Source organism: Homalodisca vitripennis, chromosome 7, assembly GCF_021130785.1.
Source record: "Homalodisca vitripennis isolate AUS2020 chromosome 7, UT_GWSS_2.1, whole genome shotgun sequence".
NCBI lineage: Eukaryota > Metazoa > Arthropoda > Insecta > Hemiptera > Cicadellidae > Homalodisca > Homalodisca vitripennis.
In genome coordinates, this window is record NC_060213.1 from 145,419,761 (window position 1) to 145,436,702 (window position 16,942).

A 16,942-nucleotide genomic window follows, 5' to 3' on the forward strand; every position below is an offset into this window, starting at 1 on the left:
CCAGTTTTTATTATTTTAATCTTATATCTGTTTACAATTATCTTGTACTATCAACTTCTTTACTGGTCAACTGAAAATGTTTGGAACTTCATCTGTGTTGTACGTAGGCATACAAACTGCACTCAATTTGTTCGTGCTATATTTGTCTATTGCACACAAGAATAAATATATTTGTCCGTCCTTTAAGCTTATTTGAAAATGATTGAGACACCGGTTTGCAGGAACTACTGTTCTGTGAAACGTGTGATACAGTTTTCTGCTCTCTGTGTACTGACGGGAGCCACTCTACAGCCAACAGCTCCTGCGAACACACTGTGATACCGTTCAGTATAGCCATCAAGCGCATGTCAGAGATCCTCCTGTACAAGGCTAACGAGTGCATATCCAAGGTGACGAATTTTATTACATGTTCTAGTAATGTATATTGAATTGAAAATCTCTTTATTCATTGAATATATATTTATTTTGTATACATCGAATAGCGTCAAAAATTACTTAACTACTATACTTATAATATAAGAAGTTATAGTGTGAAAATATACTCTACTCCTATAGTCAATCTAATCACAAATGCCCCAAAAATTGCAGCTTTAGCCTTAACACAGATTAATTTTAAAAAAATACAGAAATAGTTAACAATATTATAAATAATTAAAAGAAACATTTTTAAACTATGGAACTACAACAGTAACAATAATAATATATTTCAATTTTTTTCTAAAGTTTTCAAAAATAATTTAAATAAATACACAAAATAATCCAAATAAATACATAAACAAAAAAACACAAATTGATATATAATTGATTTTTGTTTATGAAATGTGCATGATATGACCATCCCAGCTTTTCTCCAAATTTGTTTTTCTCCATCTCTTTTATTTTTATGTTGTTAATTTGTAAGGTATATTCCCAGTTGGTTTTACAGTGCTTTGTGCAAAATGAGATGTAATTTGTATTTGAACCATTAACCATTACAAATTAAAATACTTTTCAGGAATTGCAAGTTTTCTCAGTATTAGTAGTTAAAATTAAACTCTATAGGCCTAACATTAAATAAAAAAAAATTGTGTGAAAGAAATATAAACACGTTAAGCATTATAAAACAAAAACAAGCTTAAACCATCATAAAGAAAGAAGCTGATTTGAAGATGGTGATTAATTGATGTTATAATCAATCAGCTGATATTAACTTGGTTAGTGGATTAATAACTACTGTAACATGTGTGTTTCTGTAATCAGCTGTTTTAAACTGAAGGGTCATTCCATGTCAAATCACCCAGTAAATAATTAATTTGACACCCACCTCTTTAGATTTTGATGAAACTTGGCACAATTGTTGCATTTGCTATCCTATTGATAAATACCAAATTTTATTTCTCTATCTCTTATAGTTTTTTTTTCTACAAATTTTTTAATTTTCTTAATTTAACGCGATTTTAGGCCTCGGATTTCACGTCTTGCAATGTAACTTGTAGCTTAAAAAATTAATATCATGAAAAGTATTTAAGTTATCACCATGAAACTTTGCATAATATTTAATTAATATATTTAAAATAAAGAAAAAATACATTCACTAACCTATCTCAACTCCAAAAAATAATAAAAATATTATAATCAGAATTTTTTTTTATTTGAAAACCGTTGTCGGGATTTACTAAAATTGCAATATCTCAGGTCTCAGACCTGGTAGAGTGTTCATATTTTTTTTACATACTCCTAGATACATAGGCTAACAGATAAACAAAAAAGATGTATGGCTTTTTCACATGTTTAGTTAATATTCCAAAAAGTAGAATATTATTAAGAAATTATAAATTTGCGGTTTACTTACATTTAATAAATGTGAAATAAAATTAAAACTGAAGTCTAAGAATCAATATGTTTTATAGCAATTATTAGTTCTGCTTGTTATATTTTTTCCACTTCATCCAACACTCTTCTGTTTTTCTGATACACTCTTTTTTGAAGTAGTACATTCTGCCAGTGCTATTTGATTGCGGTGCATCAACTGTACTGATAATGTGCTCCAATGGTATTATGCACAAGTCTTCTCTTTGAGGCCAGTAAAAGCTGGCAGCAGGTCCTGGAGGGTGAAGAAAAAGAATTTCAGCATCTTCTTCTTCATGAAACACAGTTTTAACGAGTCCAAAGTACCACTTTCCATCATAGTTTGCAGCCACATAATCGTTTAAAGATGGTTGAATGTAGGCCCAATCCGTAGCAGAATCAAAAGAAAACATTAGAGTAGGATTAGGACTATCAGTAGTCCTCCTTATTTCAATTTCATTTGTGTTTAATGGTTTGAAATAATGGAAACTTCTAGTACCGGGAATAGTCTTGGTGGTTAAAAATCGTGACACTAACTCCAATCTGAAAGCTTCAGCATTTTTTGTGTCAATAAAGTGAAAGTTTATATTTTCAATGTTGACTTTACAGAAGTCATAAACTGCAGTTGCTGCCTTGATTTGATTTTCATCTGAAAGTTGAAGGCTGGCTTTTCTCAAAATTCTCTTAACAGTTCCTCCCAAGCCATCACATATTGATTTCCCGTGGCTTGTTGCAAAGAATGAATGTTCGGCTTTCATTCCAAAGTCTTCATGATGGTTTGTTAGGTTTTTGAAACTATTTCTATTTTTATATTGACCAGGACAGCCGTCAGTGAAATAATGAACTTGGTTTATTTCGGGATGATTTTCTTTCAGCCATTTCGAAATTTCTTTTTGTACGTAATTCACAAAACAAGTGTCATGTTGTAAATCATCACTTTTGAAACAATGGTTGGAAATTAAAACTTTATCATCCTTTTTCAAGTAGAGACCAACTGGATGAATTGTGCATCCACCTCTGTTCCAGTGATAACTTTGGATTTCATTTTGAATGGTGTAAGAATAATTTTCACTGAAATCCATTACTACAATTGCTGTATTCAAAGGCGGATCTTCTTTCAGTTTTTTGAAAGTTTTAGACTGTGATTTTGTAATATATGAATATGGGATTAGGTTTTCTACAGATTTGCTCAGTAAAGAAATAAAGTCTTCAACACTGATTGATTGCTTAACCATTTCTGTCCTGTCAGTATTAACCCATTGGCTTATAATTATTTCTTCTTCTAAATCATAATCTTCGCTCAATGTTGCAGTTAAGTATTCAATCACGGCATCATCAGACGGACAGTTGTCACAATGGCGTAGCATACGCTTACTGTTTTCAACATTACAAACCAACATCTTGATTAAATCTTTGTAACTTTCTTCAATTTTTACAGCATCTAGTAACAATTTCACATTCTGGTGTATGCTGCATACACATACTGTATGGGTACCTGCTGACCCAGCAAGGACACACCACTTTGGTCTTAAACTGCAAAATTTCGAGAATACTATTTTCAAGTCGGGGCATTCCCGTTTAAAACAAGAGTAAAGCTCTCTCAAATTACTGAGAATAAGTCTTTTTTGCATATAAATATTTTTTTTAATGCTCACTTTATCTTTTGCTCCGGGTAAAACTCTTGAATTCTCAACACTTTGGTAAAAGTCTGTCACAAGTTTAACTGTGTTTTCGGAGAGTGTGTTACCTTTTTTAGGTCAGGGATAGCTAGGATACCTTTCTCTCGTTTAAGTTTTCTTGCTTGTTTTACCATATATTAGGTCACCTGAAATTCTGTAGCAACTTTTTTCTGGCTCCAAGATTCTGGCACCAAAGTCATTTTTAAACACTTCATAGTTGATACACACATAATCAGTAGTAAATAATTTACAATTTATCTTCATAAGGGTTTTGTAAATACTTTTAAATTGAAAGTGACTTGAGTACTAAGTTTAATTGAGTATTTTTATTCTGATAACAACTTAATACAAGAAAAGTTAAAATTAAACTTTAATTTACTTTCAAACCAAATGTTTTAAATTTCGTATTCTTTTAGTTGGTCTGTAATTTTGTTACTCATAAATAATGTTAAATATCAGTCAAACATGTGAAAAAGCCATACATCTTTTTTGTTTATCTGTTAGCCTATGTATCTAGGAGTATATAAAAAAAAATATGAACACTCTACCAGGTCTGAGACCTGAGATATTGTAATTTTAGTAAATCCCGAAATCGGTTTTCAAATAAAAAAAAATTCTGATTATAATATTTTTATTATTTTTTGGAGTTGAGATAGGTTAGTGAATGTATTTTTTCTTTATTTTAAATATATTAATTAAATATTATGCAAAGTTTCATGGTGATATCTCAAATACATTTCATGATATTAATTTTTTAAGCTACAAGTTACATTGCAAGACGCGAAATCCGAGGCCTAAAATCGCGTTAAATACCCCTTAACTGCTGAGCAATACCACGAGCCAGGCACCTACAGTGCTACTCACGTGTTTACACGTTTCGATGCGTCGTGCCCTCACTGCTACTCTCGTGTTAAAACGTTTCTGAAAGACGGCTGGTTGTTGTTTATTTCTGCCTGCCTACGGAGCATTGACTGCACTCTGGCAGCTATTTTCAGTACTACAATGACTGTAGCTCCCCTTGACAAGTGTCTCTGCGTGGTTTATATTTTTGGTACTACGTCGGTATATTTTTCACATCAACAAAATATTAGTTTGTGTCTAACCACACTTTATAAACGTAGTGAGTTTTGGGTTGTGACTGTACATAGTGTAAATAAACAATAATCCAGTATACAAATGAACAATACAACTTTATTCCACTTAAACAGTATCAGGATATGCATTTGGTAAGTATTCTTTACAGTTTGTTATTGTTTACTGTACCGGTATTTTATCAGCAACTAATGTACATGTACACTTGTTATTGTTCATAAAATACGGAATCTTACAACAATATAATATAACCTGTAATTTTGATATGTAGAGCCTAAGCAGTTGTTAAAACAGCGTGACGGCACAACGTGGACTATCCAACCTTGAATGCTCCGCGCTGGCTGTGCCGCAACTCTCCCACTCTGCCGCGGTAATGGCTCTGAGCTACTGCACGTGTTAACACGTCTACAGCAGTTAAGGGGTTAAGAAAATTTAAAAATTTGTAGAAAAAACTATAAGAGATAGAGAAATAAAATTTGGTATTTATCAATAGGATAGCAAATACAACAGTTGTGCCAAGTTTCATCAAAATCTAAAGAGGTGGGTGTCATGACCTGGTTGACTTGACATGGAATGACCCTGAACAAAAATACTCTTATAAGATTGAGATTGGTACAATGGAAACCTGTTGGACAGAGCGCTACAGTTTAATTTATTTCAAAACCACAAAACACCATCTAGAGTGTAAGAGTTTTCAATTGATGCTTAATTTCTATATCAAATAAAATTTTAAATAACTAATTGTGGTACAAAAATCAAGAAATTCTTTTAATATAGATAACTAAGTGGTAGGTCCAGAAAGTAAGTTCCGTTGGGGTATACAATTAAAGTGTGTACAGATACAGAACAATTATTTATTGCACAAAATTCAAAACTCTTCAATTACTTTTCCACATAACCACCGAAATTTTGTAGGCATTTGTCATAGCGTGTCACAAATTTTTGTATACCTGCTTCATAGAAGTTTGCCGCCTGTGTCTTCAACCAGTTGGAAACATTTTCTGTCAGCTCTTCGTCATTGTTGAAGTTTTGACTGCCAAAGAACGAATTAAGATGTAAGAACAGATGAAAGTCGCTAGTAGCGAGGTCAGGGCTGTACGGAAAATGGTGAAACACGTCCCAGCCAAATCCTTGTAGGTGGTGTTTCATCACATTTGCAGTGTGTGGTCATGCATTGTCGTGAAGAAAGACAACACCTTTAGACACCTTCCTGAGTGCCTCGCATTAACATCTGCTCTGATTGTTTGACCACGTGGTAAGAAATCAATTATTAAGATGCCTTTCCAGTCCATAAAACTGTGCACATCAGTTTCCGAGGTGTCAAGATTTGTTTCGCCTTAACCTTTGTTGGAGATGACGTGTGCTTCCATTCCATTGATTGCCGCCTACTTTCAGGGGTGTCATAAGAAACTCAAGTTTCATCTTCTGTGACTATCTCTATCAGAAATTCTTCGCCGCCTTCATCATAACGGGTCAAAAACTGAAATGCACTATCCATCCATTTTGTTTTGTGTTGCTCAGTAAGAATCTTTGGTACCCAACGTGAGCAAAGTTTACAAAATTTCAGTTTTTCAGTAACAATTTCATGAATTAGTGATCGTGAGGTTTGAGGAAAATCCATAACCAGAGAACTAATTGTAAACTGGCGGTTTTCCTGTATCTTGTCATCAATCACGTGAACCAGTTCCAAAGATGGATGCCCACTTCATTCTTCATCGTCCACTTCACTATGTCCTCCACTGAACTGCCGGACCCATCATCTGTAAATAATAGTCAAACAATAACGTAATAATTACTGTGTAGATGGTTGTCATTTACTGTTGATTTACATATAGAAGCATAGCAAGCTGCAATATATGTACTATATTATTAGTGAAACACTGTATAAAGTTCATTTTTTCCACCTGAATAAAGGATAGATTTGTTGTGACTATTTTGGTATAGCACAAATGAAAGTTTTGTTTTATTTTATATTTTTAAACAATTTATTTGTAATCGTCCGTATACTTGGGTGCTGAATTTTAATGCAGACTCCTTAGACATCAAAATTTTACACAGATATGTTTATGTCTTTGTATACAGATGTGACGATCAAAAGAGTTTAATATGGCCATTTGGACAATGAGAGGGGGATTATAGCAGAAGACCAAGGAGTCAGGCAAGTGGAAGATGGGGTAGAAAGTATGAGAGTGAATTAATAAAGAGAGGGGGAAGTGCGGCAATTAGCACTAGAAAAAAAGATGGAATAAATTAAGTCTGGATTACGCTATAGAACCTGTAACATTTCATGGTGATACAGGGACTTTTCAGAAGGTAAGTTCATTTTGGTTATAAAAAGTCATTACGTTAAAAAATTTGTTAATGTATACAACTTAAAGCTACACTCTCAGCTAGTTTTCCACTCTATTGCTTTTTATATGAAAGCACCTAATTGGGGGACAAGTTTTGAATACCCTCATTGTAGACTTCTGCCATCTGTAGAGATAAATTAACTGTAATCTATAACTCATAGTCAAATTCAAACATGACCCAGCCATCTTTGGAAACAGATTAAATACAGTTGAAACACTTAAAGATTGTTTAAGTTAAGTACCTTTGAATGCTCATGATTCTATTGCAAGTAGTCTAACTTTTTTCTCTGAAATGCAGATGTTTTATATTAGAGATTATTCCCAGTTATCTCTTAACTCGATCAAAGGAATTAATAGAAATCTTTGGTTGTCAAAAGAATAACAAGTAACAACACATTGAAAGTATCGCGTGCAATGCTGCCAGGCCATTTATGTTCAGAACTTTTACAGTTAATATTAATATTCGCAGCACTTGGCTGATGTAGAATAGCCACTCCAACAATATTGATGAGGTGAAGTTTGGCCTTGAGAGCCTTGACCCCTGATCCACTGGTCATTCTTCATATTTCTTTTATTCTTAAGGTTCCAACTCTGTGCAAACAAAGAAATCTTGTTAATCCTTTAATGAATAAATACATCTTTATGAACCATTAATTAATGTTTTGAGGCAAGACATATTTATATCGGAATCAGAGTCTCCTGATATTTAGATATTTATATCATCCGCAAATTAACCCTTAGCGAGCCACAAATAAATAACCAAAACTACTCCTAAGAGCCATACACCTTAAAAATAAAAAAATTCCCAAATACCAAAACCATTTATTTTTTATAATTCTTATAACATAAGAGGTAAGAAAAACAACAAAATATTTTTTTTCACACTTTATTGTTAATTTACAGCCAAAAAATGGTAAAATCATAATTTCACTGAAAAAAATTAATTTTGACATTCTATGTGTTCATATATAAAATTAACAATAGTTGAACACAATTATTGTAATATTTTACAAAACGCAAGCATATAGTAGTAATTTTTATTAAGAGAAAATATAAAGAATATAGTAAAAATTTATATATACAAATTAAATAAAAGCAATGAAACTACAAAAAATTTCAATTTTCCAAGTATAAAATAAAGAAAACACTACATTTTACAATATTATAACATGAGAAAACTTATAAATGATACTTATTGAAAATGAGCTACATATATGTGATCCTTAGGCGTAGGTTTGTTGTGTGTGGCACATCTCAAAAACACAGGTCAGGATGCAAGGCAGGCTTCGACGCGCACGTCTTGCGCACAATAAAGCCCTACATCACGACATTATACATAAACTACACTGTACATTGATTAAAAATATTGATTAACATCAAAATTGAAAAGATAAAAAACGCGGATCGAAAATGGAAGGGCGAATAAACATCTACCTTACGGAAGGCTACAGGCAGACTGAGCGCGCGTGAGTAGACGTCATTGGCTCTGCGGGAGACTATGAACATCCGGCAGCCCGCCATTTTGTCGCTCGAACAAGAGCCGTGACCTTCAAAATAGACAGAAACGGTTGTCCCTTGTTAAAATAAACCTTTTTTAACAGTTTTTACTAATTGTGTTACCCAGAAATGCTTTTAAATAATATTTTGTTTTTTTTTTTAATTGATTTTGCGTCAGTGGACGTCGTTGGCTTTTAGCGCTAGTTTAGGCATGACGTCTAGTAATGTCATTGGCTCGGAAAGGGTTAACAAATACTGTTGGGATTTTTATTATTGAGGGGAAACCTGACATATATATATATATTAAAAGCAATAGTGGTCCCATTATTGATCCCTGTGGGACTCCACACTTTACAATACTTGTTGGAGAATAGGTAATTATTTGAGTAAAATTATTGAGATGATCTATGACTACGTATTGTTTTTCTACCAATGAGATGTGACACAAACCAATGTAATACTTTATCTTTAATGTCTATATGAATTAACTTTTTAAGTAATAACTCATAAGACGCACTATCGAATGCTTTAGTTAGGTACTTAAAAAAAAAAACTTTTTTTAACACTAGAGTTAATAATTGATTCAGAAAACTCAAACCCAGTATTAGTCACAGACCTTCCTTATCTAAAGCTGTATTGCTTCTAGCAAATCATTCTCTTAAGAAATTCTTACAGTTTCAAATATATTACTCTCAAACTTTTTACAAAAGGCAGATAACAAAGATGAAGGTCTGTAATTTGATAATTCTTTTTAATCATCTCTTTTGTAAGAAAATTTAACTAATTATTTTGCTGTTAATTGTGTTTATTTTTACGTTACATGTTATTTTTTAATCATAAACAATTTGTAGATAACTGCAATTGTAATTTATTATATTTGTCCGAAAATTATTTGTGGAGACAATAATTTGACTATAAATAATTTAATATCAAATAATAGTAATTAAAAACTCCATATTCATACACAGAAATACAGAAAATTGTAAACGCAAATAACACCTGTATTGTGATTTTGAAAATGTGAGTCCGCAAAAGATATTAGCTGAAATAGTAACAAATTAAAGCATTAATTATTATATCTCACACCAAATGAACTAAATTGTTTAAGTATGTGTGTATCTTATTATCTTACCAAATCATATAATTAATTATACATTAAATTAATACATTGTTTGTTTTATAAGAAATAAAATATTATAAATTAAAAATAATCAAAAGAAAAAGAGTTGTTTTAGACTATTTAACATGAAAATGAATTGTAATGTAAATTGTAGTACATTATATAATACTTACATATACAGGATAGAAAATTATGTTTTATTGCTACTATATCATGCTTATAAATGAACTTTTCCTGCTTACCAAATTAAATTATTTAATATGAGTTGACTTGAAAAATCAGTGGTTATCCATTAATTGCCAATCAAGTGTTTTTAATCAGCTGGGATGAGAAGTGAGGAAGTTTAAGTGTGAACCTGTGTCTGAATAATCTTTTGCTTCCTAAATTCAATGTATTACGTTCAATACGAGACAAATTATTTGCAAAGTTTATTATTGGGCAATTCTCTTACAAAGATAGAATTTTTTGTCTAAAGGAAGCTGTTCTAAGAAAGTGTTACTATAAAAATAGATTATTTTCACAAATATTTGTTTTAGCTTATAGTTTTCAAACTTATTTAATGTTACAGATATAACTTTTGCATTAAGAATGACATATAGAAATTGGGAAAATATTTTGCTAACAAATTGATACAATCAGGCTTTATTTTTTTAATTATTTTACTGTAATTTTAATTCAACTTTATTTGTTGTCAGTATGTTTTGTTTCAAAGCATATGACAGCAAGACTCAAAAGCCATTTCTACAAACCGTTATTCTCCCACAACATTCTCCACAGCAAAAACTTTGACAATAGTGGTTTTACCGCCAAAACATTCTTTCATCCCCTAAATTACCAGCTCTTGAGAATGGAACTTGTCTCTTGGTGGATCACTAACTTCCATTACCCTCACAACCTCAGATAGACACCATCTTCTTGCTATCTTTCCATCCAACAAGACACAAAGTTACTAAACGTTTTCATTATTCTGTCTTTAACAGTTAGCATCAACTACTGTACTTATAACTGTAACTATTGGGTAACACCTTTACGTATATTGTACCATTATTAATTTTTGAATATCAGTGTGTACTTGCCAGTAGGTGAGTATTGCTGTTTACCTGTCGGTTATACTTAACCTTCAAATACTTCAGAACCTACAGAAAACAGTTTCTTGTGACTTCAAACTAAAGAAATGTAACTATTGGGTAACACCTTTACGTATATTGTACCATTATTAATTTTTAAATATCAGTGTGTACTTGCCAGTAGGTGAGTATTGCTGTTTACCTGTCGGTTATACTTAACCTTCAAATACTTCAGAACCTACAGAAAACAGTTTCTTGTGACTTCAAACTAAAGAAATGTAACTATTGGGTAACACCTTTACGTATATTGTACCATTATTAATTTTTAAATATCAGTGTGTACTTGCCAGTAGGTGAGTCTTGCTGTTTACCTGTCGGTTATACTTAACCTTCAAATACTTCAGAACCTACAGAAAACAGTTTCTTGTGACTTCAAACTAAAGAAATGTAACTATTGGGTAACACCTTTACGTATATTGTACCATTATTAATCTTTAAATATCAGTGTGTACTTGCCAGTAGGTGAGTATTGCTGTTTACCTGTCGGTTATACTTAACCTTCAAATACTTCAGAACCTACAGAAAACAGTTTCTTGTGACTTCAAACTAAAGAAATGTAACTATTGGGTAACACCTTTACGTATATTGTACCATTATTAATTTTTAAATATCAGTGTGTACTTGCCAGTAGGTGAGTCTTGCTGTTTACCTGTCGGTTATACTTAACCTTCAAATACTTCAGAACCTACAGAAAACAGTTTCTTGTGACTTCAAACTAAAGAAATGTAACTATTGGGTAACACCTTTACGTATATTGTACCATTATTAATTTTTAAATATCAGTGTGTACTTGCCAGTAGGTGAGTCTTGCTGTTTACCTGTCGGTTATACTTAACCTTCAAATACTTCAGAACCTACAGAAAACAGTTTCTTGTGACTTCAAACTAAAGGAATGTAACTAAATTTAACATTAGTTTGAATTTCAATTGTATTTATAGCTAACACAGGCCGAGGATGCGGTAAACGGTGAGATGGCACGGCTGGAGCAAACTACACGACAGTGTCTGGCCGGTTTGGACGCGACGTTCCAGGAGATCACTGCAGCCGTGGACCAGCGCCGCGCAGAGATGTCAGAGGCTATCACACAGGCACGTGACGCCAAGAAGAAAGTGCTTGACGAACAACTGGCGCTGATTCAGTCAGAGAAGGATAAGGTAACAAAATGAGACACATTTAAAATAATCTTATCAGAATTGTCATAAGTTCAGATGTAATGGAACAATAATATGTAAAAACATTCAGGTATAATCAAGTTTGTGAAGCAATAAAGAGACTACCACCAATAACAAGACCCTAGTCGACATTGTGAAATCCTGCTTTAACAAAGTCAATTATGCCTATTAAAAATAAACTTTCTAACTGTGTTCTTTGAAAGATAAGTGGGTTTTCAAACAGTTTATCCTATTTAATAAGTTTATACTACAAATAGATAACCTTGTTTGCCCACTGAAAGGGAATGTGTGGACTGAGGAATGTTGTTGAAGGCTTCGGTTAAAAATGAAACTTTGTCTTGTCACCATTTTGATTCTGGAGAAGATAACTGTTCAATATTTATCTACTACGTATTTAAGCTCTTTACAGTAAGGTGTCGTTTGAAGGAAAATTTGAAGTTGTCCTCAAAATTTCCCATTTTTGGAAGACAGTCAAATAATACTTCTCTTACGGCGGTACCAAACCCAGACACTTTCAGATCTCCTCTTTCACTGACTTTGTGTCTTTATCTGGCTCACTATTAATTTATTTTTGGAGGAGCTTCTTTTCTCTGGTTGTTACTCTTAAGACAGTTCGTATATCTGGAGGTCCCAACAGGCCTTCCTAACCACAGTGATCTATAAATCACTGTGTCATTTTTGTGTAATTCACAAACCTTAAGATCTCAGCTATGGTATTGATGTCGCTAACAGTTTAAAAAAATACTCTCTTTGAACCAACGAATCACTTTCCGACAATATCTTTCTGTATTGGTTTTGAATGAATAGGAAGATTTGTTCCAATGTAAAGGAAAGACTAGGGGAGGGGTTGTATGCCTCAACTGCATCAGAGCAGTGGTACGTCTTTCTAATTTGGATTACATTTTCTTATCAGATGACTCAAAGATCTTTCATATTGTTAGAACGATTTTCTGAGTGACTGAGAGAATGAAATTTTGAGAAGAACTTTGTCAGTAGCGTCAGAACCCACAATAATGCCACTACATTTTTCAGCCAAACTGATTTCCCATCACAGACTAGAGTCTCATCATTAGTAGACTGTAGATGCTCATAACACCTACTGTACTTGTAAATGCTGGTTTTGAAGTATTCATATTCGATTTCCCTGAATCCAAGGCATGTAATTGTCCAAAAATTGTAGACAAGGATCTTCTGACTACTAAAGAATGTAGTAGGGTTGTCTCCTAATTGTTTTGAAATGTAAGGTCCGAGAGGAATGCAATGGGCTGCAGCAGCAGGTGGAGGTGCGCTACATCACACGGCGAATCAGCAGCCTCGGAGAGAAGCTGGATAGTGCAAGTGCACTGGCTGAGCCGCGCGAGAACGCCTTCCTCGCGTGTGACCTGGCGTCCGATGCCCTCAAGCGGCTGGAGGCTGCGTTGGCATCTCTGGGCCGCGTGAGGACCAGTACTACCTTCCCCAGTCTGTCCACACTTACGGTCAGAGGTGAGAAGGACAGTGTGTAGAGGAAATTATCATTATTTAATATTCAGTGATTGTGCATGTTAGTTGTCTAATTTCAGTTTTAAACACATTGGTGTTGAACCAGTTGTACGCACATTCATATTGCTGTTATATTATCGTATACTTCTTAAAACTTTAATCGTCATCTTGAAATTTTTCAAGCTGAAGATTTGTGAATAAGCTAACCCAAAAATTGTTATTGTAATATTTAAACTCTACAGTTAAAATGATGTATAGTAGCGAAATATAAGTACACCCTTTTAAAACTTACCACCATCTTGAATCCTTAATTGATATTGAAGAATAATGTGTAAGAATAAAAGTGGGTTTTAATTGTTTTTGTAAAATGTTTTACCTTTCACGTATATTATGCAATAACAGAGAGAAAACTTTGCAGAAGTGCACAAGGTTGTCAGTTAAAAAAATCCTTTTGAATGGGGATTGAATTTTGGGATTTGAGTATCGTTATTAATGAATATATGTAATGGTTGACTGAAAATTATGTCGTGAAAACTGTTGCAATGGGTAGATTTCTATAAAATTTAATAAAATAATAATTACTTTTATTATTCAGTAAGTAAAGCTACATGTTTGTTTTACATTTTGGGATTGACAATCAAAGAAATGTTAAATATCTGTGAAAGGTGAGCTTAAGCTAGGTATGTGGGAATTTAACTTAATATAATATAAACCGGATATTTTGTCCTGTCCACCAGAGCCCTGTGTAGTAAATTTGGAGTCAACAGCAATCCTGAGTACGGTGGACTACCACGGGAACGCTCGGACCAACGGTGGGGACCCTATCACTGCCGAGGTGTCTCGAGCCGACAGTGCGGACGGTCCGATGATGGAGACCCACATCGAGGACAAAGAGGATGGGACGTACTGGATACGGTTCAGACCAGTCACACATGGCAGGTCAGACGAGAGCAAATGTTGGTAGTGGTAATTATAGCCAGTAATATTAAAATACAGTGGCATCACTGAGGAGGGAGGGAGGGAATGCGGAGGATAAAATCTCACCAAAAGCCCTAAAAAAATATATGTACAACAGCAATCCAACTTGTTTGAAATACAATACCATTCTTTGTGCAAGACTAAACTGTACCACCATTCTTTGTGCAAGACTAAACTTTAATTCAACTGACGATGTGAAATAATTCAAAGGTGGTTACCCTGTGATTGTTGATAATAAGCTGTAAACTCGTGCTAAGAGTAAGGATCAAAATTATCCTGTAACTGGGTGACTTGGAACCCATCTTGAAGAAATTAAGTTCCCCAACAAAACATCCTCATTAAAAGAAATTCTCATACAATGTGTTAAAGGTAATAAGATAGCATCCATACCAAGACCTTCAACATTTGTTGACAATCTATTTACAAGGTACTTGCGCAGTAGTCATGTGCTAGTAGTTAGGAAGCCCAAACAAAACTATTATTATAATAATTGTCCATATAAAATGCATGGCCATGCTCAAGATAGCCATTCATCAGATGAGACACCACTTATCTGTTAATTCTCCACTTTTACCATGTTAACTGTAAATGGAATACACATGCCACCAGTTTTGCAAAGTGAGTTGCCTGAAATATAGGTGACCTCTCTACAAAATTGTCCCTTCATCACAGGAGAGTACACGGCAAGGATAGTAGACTTCAGCCATGTTATTATTGAAATACGAAACTAAGAACCTATTCTTGTGTCTCAACTAGAACATGATCGTTGGTGCAAAAATTAATAAAATAAATAAAAACCTATCTCAGCTCATAAATTCTAAACAATATGTGTACTGAATACCCTGTTGGTTTTCCAATAAGCATTGAAACAATTGAGTCTGATCGTCCCCATGTGGTAAATTATTCTAATAAAGATGGTTACCTCTGAAATAGTAAGATTACATCTGTATGTGGGGTTAGGGACCAATCCAAACCAAACTGTATGGTTTTCCAAAAACATCACAAGCGCTTTGTTTGATGAATTTAACTCATATTGGTTAATGAACTTAACTATTTTTTCAAAAACTTTCATCCGCTAATAAATTAAACCAATCAAAAGGTGAATTTTGTACAGGTATTTCTATTAATATCTGATTAGTTTTGGAAAACTCAAAAATATCACAAACCGTTTCTAAAGTATTACAAACTAATTCAGGGTCTCTAGATATCTCAATCTTGTTTATTTCACAAACAACAATCACAAAATAATAACATGGTACAAGATCACAACAACTCTAATAATCTGAACCACATGTACCAGAATAAACATCAAAACAAGCACAACACACACACAGTGAAATTAATTACAGTACTGTTTAAACAGTGTTTAACGCAAAACAATATTATTTTTAAAGTTTTCACCACATTCAAGTAGTCGAAATTTGTTAAAGATGTGAAATATATTAATCTGGACAGTTTTGTTGTAAGGAACTTGTTAGTTGATACTGATGTGCGCTGTTGACAGGTATTCGCTGTCAGTGAGTGTGTTGGATCGGCCTGTGAGGCAGTCACCTCTGCTTGTGACGGTCAGTGAGCACAACAACCCCGTGCGATCGTACGGCAGCCGAGGTTCAGACAAAGATCAGTTTCTGCAGCCTGTCGCAGTCGCTATCGACAATCAGGCTGGCCTGGTAATTTATTATATCTGTAACTTGTACCTTTAGGTCAAAACCTGTCTAGTAATACTTGCTCTCGATAGGATCACAAACGGTATTACATTTTTGGGTTTTTGTAATTATCATGTAGTAAGGGTGAAAGGACAGATAACTTAGCGAATTAAGGTTCACTATCTAATTTTGCAGCACATCTTCCCATTTCGTGAGCCTAATCTATCCACAGGATGGCCATTTCTAGGGATAGCCTACTCTGTAGGCAATGCAGCCAGCCAGATGAAACTATGGAGCACTTGTTATATGATTGTCCAGTTCTTGAAAGAGGTTGTTTCTCAACCTTTGGCAAGTTAAACAAGGATTATTGTTTTCTTCAAGAGGTCCTATCAGTTGTATGCAGCGGTTTGTCAGAATACAGAAATTATAAGTAAGGTACGTACTATGTTTTGTAACAAGAAGTGCAATAGATCCTTGTAGCATAACAAACTACCTGTGTGAGAGGCACTCACATAGAAGTAAGCAAAGACTGGCTTTGTTACTAATAAAACTAGGAATAATAGATTTGTTACAAAATGTTTTGATTCCTGGATTGTAGTATTTACTCTCAATTACTCTAAGCTTGATTTGATTATATGATTGGTGAGCTATGTGCAGATTAAATCGATGCAGCTGTCTCAACTTTCTTGTGCAAATTACAGCATTCCCAGTTATCTATCAATAAATGTATAGCATTTTTCTGATGTGTCTGCAACCAAACAATTGTATCATAATTCTGATTGACACCTCCATATAAAATTGGCTCTGAATTCAATTTGATGAATTAAACCAATCCTGATGACATACTGCAATTTGGTGATTGATGAATACTGTAATGAATTTTTTAATTATTATTTCAAACATTATCTCTTAATGACCATTATCAACTATGAATTGCAAATACTACTATATAAAATCTGTATATGTATAAT

The 16,942-nt window shown here is 33.5% G+C and overlaps 1 protein-coding gene across 2 annotated transcripts in view; it reads left to right on the plus strand.

The window, feature by feature from the left end:
* The window catches only part of LOC124366464 (tripartite motif-containing protein 3-like), an 89,812-nt gene that overhangs the window by 45,293 nt on the left and 27,577 nt on the right, over positions 1-16,942 (plus strand). For both annotated transcript variants that reach the window (XM_046823038.1, XM_046823039.1), the window contains 5 exons: positions 222-389; positions 11,632-11,847; positions 13,110-13,350; positions 14,085-14,286; positions 15,830-15,995. In XM_046823038.1, coding sequence (XP_046678994.1) covers positions 222-389; positions 11,632-11,847; positions 13,110-13,350; positions 14,085-14,286; positions 15,830-15,995 — 993 coding nt within the window. The remainder of the gene's footprint in view (positions 1-221; positions 390-11,631; positions 11,848-13,109; positions 13,351-14,084; positions 14,287-15,829; positions 15,996-16,942) is intronic.